General features: G+C 36.9%; 1 protein-coding gene across 1 annotated transcript; it reads left to right on the top strand.

The window, feature by feature from the left end:
- Positions 1 to 275: 275 nt before the first annotated feature.
- noto (notochord homeobox) lies at positions 276 to 1306 on the top strand. The gene is made up of 3 exons (XM_067422247.1): positions 276 to 694; positions 778 to 965; positions 1058 to 1306. Exons 1-3 carry the CDS (start codon positions 340 to 342, stop codon positions 1250 to 1252), a joined length of 738 nt encoding a protein of 245 aa, XP_067278348.1. The 5' UTR covers positions 276 to 339; the 3' UTR covers positions 1253 to 1306.
- Positions 1307 to 9122: the final 7816 nt, after the last annotated feature.

Here is a 9122-nt window from a genome sequence, read left to right as displayed (position 1 = left end):
GACCTCCTGGCTCTCGGCTCTTGACCCCCTCTCTGTGTTTCTGGGCTACCTCCGGGGGCATGTAGTGCAGAGGGCCATTAGGATATTTGACAATCTCAGCTTGTTACAACTCCATCAGTTAATTGGATCCCTTGTAGAGCCGCTCGTTTGACTCATCTGCCACTTAAAAAGACAAAGGCGCGCTGGGGGTCGTTCGCACCTCGCGCCCCTGAGCAGGTATAAAAGAGGCCCCGGTTCTCCAAGCTTCATTTCACTCCGCTCTTCACAGGGTCGAGAACATCTCCACCGCGGATAACTTTTAACCAGGCTTTGGACTTTTCACCTACCCGAACAGAAGCCATGCATATGCCTGGAAGAGCTTATGAAAACTATGGACAGTCAGTGCGCCCTCACGCGGCTCTCAATCCGGACTATGCCACTTCATCAAAACCGAGCGCAGGGAAATCCTTCACAATCGACGCTCTGCTCGCGAGACCTGACTATCCAGGGAGGGACAGGACAAGTGTGTATCGGAGCATAACCAATCAAGCGCCAGTCTCGAGTTCCGCGGTCCCATTAGCGGCGCACGTGTACTCGCAAATCCCACACTTCGCGTACAACCAGAGTATTACGCACACGCAGACTGGGTATCCCGTCTTCTGCTACCCGCCTTACAGCTACCAAACAACATGTCGTGGAGCTATGTACTCACAAGGTATGTATGTTTGACAGATACATCATTTCACAAAGGAGCAATGTTAATAATGTTCTTCTAACCCATGCAACTTTTACGCACAGATGCTGTACTGGCCAAAGCAGCAGTCCACTCTCACTATAAACACAAAGCCGGAAAATCCAAGCGAATGCGCACAAGTTTTACCAATGAGCAGCTGTCCAGACTGGAGAAAGAGTTCGCACGGCAGCAGTATATGGTGGGATCAGAGCGCTTCCTCCTGGCATCTGCTCTCCAACTCACTGAAGCTCAGGTACATAGCCTACACATCAGTTATGGGATTTTACATTGATTTTCAACATCTATGGATCAGACACTAAACGTTCTTTCTTCTCGCACCTCCAGGTTAAAGTCTGGTTCCAGAACAGACGCATCAAGTGGAGAAAACAGAGTCTTGAACAACAGCAAGCCAAACTAGCCAAACTAGGTCTCGCCGTCCCGCCGAAGAGCCCCGGGTCTCAGGGCAGAGAGGACGAGGAGAGAGATTTCACAGAAGAGTCTGATGTAGACATCGACATCGACGATTCACTTCAGGACTGAGGAAATCACACTCGCTGCTTTATCTTTATACAGGATGGTTTTGTACATATTCGATTATCTCTAGATGACACAGTACTCTATTTGTACAAATATTTAATGAATAGATATATATTTAAGGTGTTTCTATTACACACCATTGCTCTTATAAGGGTATCTTTGTTTTTGTTTAAACGTTTGTATATGGAAGAAATAAAGGAAATCTATTTTTAATATTCATGTTCTTTGATGTCTCACTGTAAAAAAATATTGTAAATCTTTTGGGAAAAAAACTTAATGTGGTTCAGATAACATTTTTTTGAATTCTCCTTCATTGTATGAACTCAAATTTTTAATTTCAATGAACTCAACATTATAAGGCAACAAGGTCTCTTTTTTAAGTTATACCAAAAAGTTTAAACATGTCCATCAAAAAAAAACAAAAAACTGCAGATTGTATCAAATAAAAAATAAAAATGCATTTTACTAAAGAAATTGTTACATAAAAGTACATTATGTAGCCTATCATGCAGTACAATTATTCAGTTTAAGTTAATTTGAGTGATTATTTTACACATTTTATGTTGATATACTTGCATAGCTTATTGCTCAGCAGTAATAATCCAAAATATTATTGTTAAAATAAATAATAATGGTAGAGATAATATATTGTAAAGATAATAATCCAAATGTGTTAAAGCATAGATTCCTCATTTTATTAGGAGAATAATTCATGTTGAAGTTTGCAACACATTTTAAATTTTACATAATTCATAAGACAAGATAATGACCTTCACAATAACAGGAAAAACATAAACATTTTTAACACAGAAAAAACTGTTTAAAATGCTATAAGGAGAATTCCAAGGGTTAAATGATGAACACAGTTCGACTCATTTAGAACTGTTGAACTTTGCTGATGTGACAAAGTTGGATGAGAAGACAAAAAAGAGCTTATCTGAGTTCCAAGGGCAGCTGTTGGAGCCAGGTAGTGTGTCTCTCCATTGTAGACAGAGCTTTTTAGACATGGTTGTGTCTTCTTGTTGTCTCTGCTCTGCAGCAGACTAAGACATGCTAAAGCCCGTTAGCATGGCGGCTTTGTGCAGTGGCTGGCCTAATAGTCTTGATAAGGATGGATTAGTAATCCTGCTCTAAGAACGCACTGATTACTAGTTAACAAACTCGTCACAATGTTTCTGTTCCACTCATTTAATCCAGTTAAGCCCTAAAGGCAGGAATACAGAAAGGCTGAAGGAATCTGTTCAATGAATAAAGATTCATCTTTAAAAAAAACACTAAATCAAATGATCAAAGATAAGGAGAGTTAAGTGAGTGAAACTTATATGATATGACCTTTCTGACTGTTTCACCCTGTAGGTGAATGGAAATTCAGTCTCAAACAGGAAGGCATGGAATGCTGTGGATTTGTGTTTAATGCTGAATGCAGAAATTTACATTCTTAGAAAAAAATAAAAAGATGTTCTAAATCAATCTTAACTCTCTGGTACTTTCCACGTGTCTGTCAAACTTTTTTTTTTTTAATGAAATGAATGTACTAGTTAGATAATGTTTTTATTTATTTAATATTTTGTATTTTAACAGGATTTTATGGTACTAAATTATATTTATGCAGTAGTTATAATCCATTTATTCACTGGAAATGAGATTTCCAACTGATTGTTGCTTGAGTAAATAAAAAAATATATAAAAAGTGAACTTGAAAAGATATAAAATGCAACATTTATTGTTATGAAAACTGCAAAAATACTGTTAATTAAAATATGAAAAATGCACAAAATATGAAAAACATTTTTTATATATTTTTTTTGACATATTTGACATTGAAATATATATTTTCCAATGCAAGTGTGACAAAAATGTTCTGTCACACTTGACTTTAACTTTTTTGAATCATGTCTATTACTTTTTTTTTGTTCACACAGCAAGTTCCGAAACCTTTACAATTAATAAAAAACAAAAATAAATAAATAAATAAAATAACATTTTTCATTCAAAAATGACTTAACAGCACTAGAGGGTTAAATTATTGCATAATACTTTCATGTTCAACATGTTATTTGATATATTCCCAGTGATAAACGTTTACACGCTGTTTAATTCACAACACAATAAAAATTATTTAAAACAACATTAACTGATTCAAATTAAATCCAAATGAAGCACCTGACAGAACCTTTTAAATACAATATAGAATATTTAAAGTATATAAAAAGGCTAACCATGGGCTTGACTGAATTTTTAAGAACCCTTATGACAAAAAATGCTGTATATAAGGATAAATGTCTTGCATGATGGCATAATACTTTCATAATGTTTTTTTTCTTTTCTTCTTGTGACAAAATATGAATTGTTTAATTCATGAAACTTAATTAAAAAGAAATATTAATTAAAACAAAATTATTAGACTAAAACTAAATCCACAAAACAATCCTACAATGGGAACCCATAAAGCACCTGATAGTAAAACAATTACTGGGCCTCATGTATTAGGTTTCCGTACATCAAAAAAAATTGTATTTATATTGTATTGCAAAACTTTTGACAGGTGTGTTGGTATGAGTACATTTAAGAGTAGGGTTAGGGCTAAGGGAAGTGTTAACAATGTAATTATAAATGTAAGAAATGAATAACAGATGTAATTGTATGCAGGATTTTTTTTAAAGGCAATGTAAAAACATGTATGTACACAATAAGTGCATTGTATCAAATTATTAATTAAAATGTTAGTAGTTAAGACCACCTAATATAAAGTGGGCCCATTTATTGTTGGTTTAAAATAAAAAAGTAAGTAAGTAATCTGGCTGCCTTCAAATTTCAGTTCATTGAAATGCAAAAATTTAAGTACAATGATTGGTTCAATCAACGGGAACTTAAAATATTATGTTATCTAAACCACATTAATTATAAGTTGATTTGACAAAAGAAAAAACTGCATTTCATTATTATTAAAATTAAACAGCACATGCATTTCTGAACAATAAGATGTTCACCTTGCGGTAAAGAAAAATGCTTTGATGATTTATTTATGAGCGTTTACAGGGAGATGTCTGTGCTGAAACTCTCACCATTGGCCCATGGGTTCCATTTCACATGATTACTGGCTTTATAGAAGAATAAAGCCTATTATGAGAGCACTGTTATGGAGACCTCCTTTCCTTAATCCTAAATCCTCTTCAAACAGGTACTTCTGGCTGCCCCTCTATGTCATGCAGCACACAAAGATAAAAAAAGATACAGATGGAGAGAGGAAAAGAGAAAGAGAGCAGTGAGGAGCAAGAACAAGAACACATCTCTCCTCCTCATCAATTTGACTGATTCCAGGCATGTGTGGCTATATGTGAGTGCGTGTGTTTGTTTATGTACAGACAGACTTTCTGTGATGTGATCTGATGTAATCTCGCAGTAGGCCAAGATGTCCAACAGGGAGGGGGACCCTGGGAAAAGCCACAGGACAGAAGCAGCAGGAAAAGGGGAGGAGAGCTCACCGTTCCAATTAGTCATCTCTCACCCCCACGAACCACCTTCAGGGCCCCCGTGTGCCCCCCACTGCTAGTATTAGCACAGTGTCTCACTGTTTCAGGGACGCATCATCCTCTTATCTAACACCCCTAGCTTACAGCAGCTCCCTTCATCCTCACAACACAGATTTAAACCCTTGGATCAAGGGATGAAATTGGTTAATAATCATGCACAAACAAACAGGTGAAATCCTGAACAGACAATAATGCATGTCTCTGTATGAATAATCCTGTTTTTACAGTAAGACTATGTTTGAGAAAATGAAGAAAAAACTATGGGGTTGTCTAGGCTACTCTTAGAAATAAAAGATTATTTACTAGCATTATCGAAGGTTCCTTTAAGAACCTCTTAACGTCCATGGTTCTTAATATAATGGAAAAGGTTTAAGAATGGTTATTTTAGGAACTATTCACTGAAATGTGATTTTTTTTCGTATGGCATCACCTCGAAAACCCCGTTTTAGGAATCATTTGCCCGTTTTTTAAGAGTGTACAAAGATTTTAAGACAAGATATTGGGTTGGGTACATAGCGCTTTTTCGTGTAAAGTTGGTTTCAAATCTGCACTGACAAAAACGAAAAAAAACCAAGAATAATTACGTGATTCTCACCTTCCATGTAGAGAAAACACCTTCTCTTGCCACTAAACAGTTAGGACAGTGACATGCGATTGGAGTAGCCCCATTTTAGCGTGGAAACGATAAAACGCTAGATTTAGCATTTTATTTGCAGCGAAATGTGCGTCCACTCCATCTAATGGTCATTAACATTAATCACTAGCGTTTGAAGTACACGCACGCTATTGTGTCTTTGTGAAAGGTTTAGTGTGTGAACACAATGACTTCTAACGCGTTGTCTGAAAGATGGGTTGAAAGGAGCACAAGGCGAGGCCCTACTTAAAACGAGCACTTTATGCTAATGCGACGCTCTGTGCAACATTTCAATGAGGCTTTTTTACTCAGGAAATTGAGCCGTTCCTGTTTTCCCAAGCTTTCAACGACAACAACGACCATTAAGACCGACGCAAGTGCCATTTCAAATCAAAGACGGTTTCGTGGGCAGAATGTGCGCAGCAGGAGATTCCCAGAGTAAACACTAGGTTACATTTAAATGAATGTAGCTGAACTGTTTATATCAGTGCTTAATGCAATAGTCAGAGTTGGGAGTAAATGAGTGCAGGTGGCGAACTGCTTGACTTGACACGCAGGTGGCAGTAGCGCATATGTTTGTGACTTTTCCCAGCTCGTTCAGATTGAGTGAAAATCTGCAGCTATTTAATTAATGAGAACAGATTAGCTAAACACACTAAGGTCAACGTGTTTTTTTATTTATTTTTATTTGGAGGAAGTGCACCGAGCACAATTTGACAAAACAAGACCCAGTTTTAGCAAAGTTAATGCATTAAAGGGATAGTTCACCCAGAAATGAAAATTAGCCCATGATTTACTCACCCTCAAATCATATGTGTTAATGACATTCCTTTTTCAGACGAATAGGCTACGTTATTAGATTTGATCTGTTCCAAGCTGTGAATGCAGTTTCTGTTTTGAAGTCCATAAAAGTTCCATCATAAAAGTGCTTCACACGGCTCTGCGGGGTTAATAAAGGCCTTCAGAAAGTGAAGCCATGCGTTTGTGTAAGAAATATAGGTTATCCATATTTAAGACTTTACAAACTGTAAAATCTCTAACTTTCGCTAACTGTCGTAGACCCATGCACGTTCAGGAAAGACAGGCATTCTAGCATAGGATGATTTGAGATTGAGTAAATCATAAAAAAATAAACCTTGGAAGAGCCCGAATGTTTTTTTAAATATAACTCTGATTGTGTTTGTCTGAAAGAAGTCATACAGCCTACACCTAGGGTGATTAGAGGGTAAGAGAGTAATGGGGTAATTTTCATTTTTGGGTGAACTATCTCTTTAAATCCCTACTTGTCTATTGATGAGGCATTTTTGCACAATGGAACATCCAATTAAACAGCCTATTATACAGGTCCTTCTCAAAAAAATAGCATATTGTGATAAAAGTTCATTATTTTCCATAATGTAATGATAAAAATTAAACTTTCATATATTTTAGATTCATTGCACACCAACTGAAATATTTCAGGTCTTTTATTGTTTTAATACTGATGATTTTGGCATACAGCTCATGAAAACCCAAAATTCAAAAAAAAAAAATTGCATATTTCATCCGACCAATAAAAGAAAAGTGTTTTTAATACAAAAAAAGTCAACCTTCAAATAATTATGTTCAGTTATGAACTCAATACTTGTTTGGGAATCCTTTTGCAGAAATGACTGCTTCAATGCGGCGTGGCATGGAGGCGATCAGCCTGTGGCACTGCTGAGGTGTTATGGAGGCCCAGGATGCTTCGATAGCGGCATTAAGCTCATCCAGAGTGTTGGGTTTTGCGTCTCTCAACTTTCTCTTCACAATATCCCACAGATTCTCTATGGGGTTCAGGTCAGGAGAGTTGGCAGGCCAATTGAGCACAGTAATACCATGGTCAGTAAACCATTTACCAGTGGTTTTGGCACTGTGAGCAGGTGCCAGGTCGTGCTGAAAAACGAAATCTTCATCTCCATAAAGCTTTTCAGCAGATGGAAGCATGATGTTCTCCAAATTCTCCTGATAGCTAGCTGCATTGACCCTGCCCTTGATAAAACACAGTGGACCAACACCAGCAGCTGACATGGCAGCCCAGACCATCACTGACTGTGGGTACTTGACACTGGACTTCAGGCATTTTGGCATTTCCTTCTCCCCAGTCTTCCTCCAGACACTGGCAGCTTGATTTCTGAATGACATGCAAAATTTGCTTTCATCCGAAAAAAGTACTTTGGACCACTGAGCAACAGTCCAGTGCTGCTTCTCTGTAGCCCAAAGTGGCTTGACCTGGGGAATGCGGCACCTGTAGCCCATTTCCTGCACACGCCTGTGCACGGTGGCTCTGGATGTTTCTACTCCAGACTCAGTCCACTGCTTCCGCAGGTCCCCCAAGGTCTGGAATCGGTCCTTCTCCACAATCTTCCTCAGGCTCCGGTCACCTCTTCTCATTGTGCAGCGTTTTTTGCCAGACTTTTTCCTTCCCACAGATTTCCCACTGAGGTGCCTTGATACAACACTCTGGGAACAGCCTATTCGTTCAGAAATTTCTTTCTGTGTCTTACTCTCTCTCTTGAGGGTGTCAATGATGGCCTTCTGGACAGCAGTCAGGTCGGCAGTCTTACCCATGATTGCGGTTTTGAGTAATGAACCAGGCTGGGAGTTTTTAAAAGCCTCAGGAATCGTTTGCAGGTGTTTAGAGTTAATTAGTTGATTCAGATGATTAGGTTAATAGCTCGTTTAGAGAACCTTTTCATGATATGCTAATTTTTTGAGATAGGAATTTGGGTTTTCATGAGCTGTATGCCAAAATCATCAGTATTAAAACAATAAAAGACCTGAAATATTTCAGTTGAAATATTTCAGTTGCAAATATTTCAGTTTCATATATCTAAAATATATGAAAGTTTAATTTTTATCATTACATTATGGAAAATAATGAACTTTTATCACAATATGCACATTTTTTGAGAAGGACCTGTAGACTTTCAGGAAAGTTCAACAGTAAAACAATTGTTAGACTTTTAATATAAAAAAAGTAAAAACCTTTAAAATCAAAATGTGATTTTATTTCCTAACAATTATAGCAAAATGATGATATTAAACCAACATAGCCTATAGGCGTATTTGTATATTCTAATTAGTTTAATTGGACTCTTGTCTTAAAATGTTGCAGTTAATGAGATATAGTGTGACCAGTGCTGAACGGATTATGTAATCAGATTCCAAAAATGAAGTACTTGTAATCAGATTATATTACATTTTAAAATACTCTTAATCCCACTACAGTAACTTTTTAATTGATTACATGATTACACATTATTCACACAATGGCAGTAACTAATTCATGTCCCTCACGTCTTCTTTTTCACGTTTTAAAATTCCCTTTCTAAAAAAAAAAAAAAAACATACATTCACTTCTTCTAGAAAGTTTTCTGGTTTTGTGAAATTACACAGATCAGCCACTACTCTGATGACTAATTTACATGGAAAAAAATGAGAGGCCACAAAGCATTTGGCTACTGGATTACAGAAATCATTGAACTTTTAAAGGGATAGTTCACCCAAAAATTAAAATGTTGTCATTATTTATTCACTATCAAGTTGTTTCAAATCTGTATGTTGAACACAAAAGAAAATATTTTGAATAATGTTGGTAACCGAACAGCTGACGGTAGCCATGACTAGGGAAAAATACTATAAAGTCAATAGGGGTCCATCAACTGTTTGGTAACCGACATTCAAA

Source organism: Pseudorasbora parva, chromosome 17 (genome assembly GCF_024679245.1).
Source record: "Pseudorasbora parva isolate DD20220531a chromosome 17, ASM2467924v1, whole genome shotgun sequence".
Lineage (NCBI taxonomy): Eukaryota > Metazoa > Chordata > Actinopteri > Cypriniformes > Gobionidae > Pseudorasbora > Pseudorasbora parva.
This window is presented reverse-complemented; position numbering and strand designations above follow the sequence as displayed.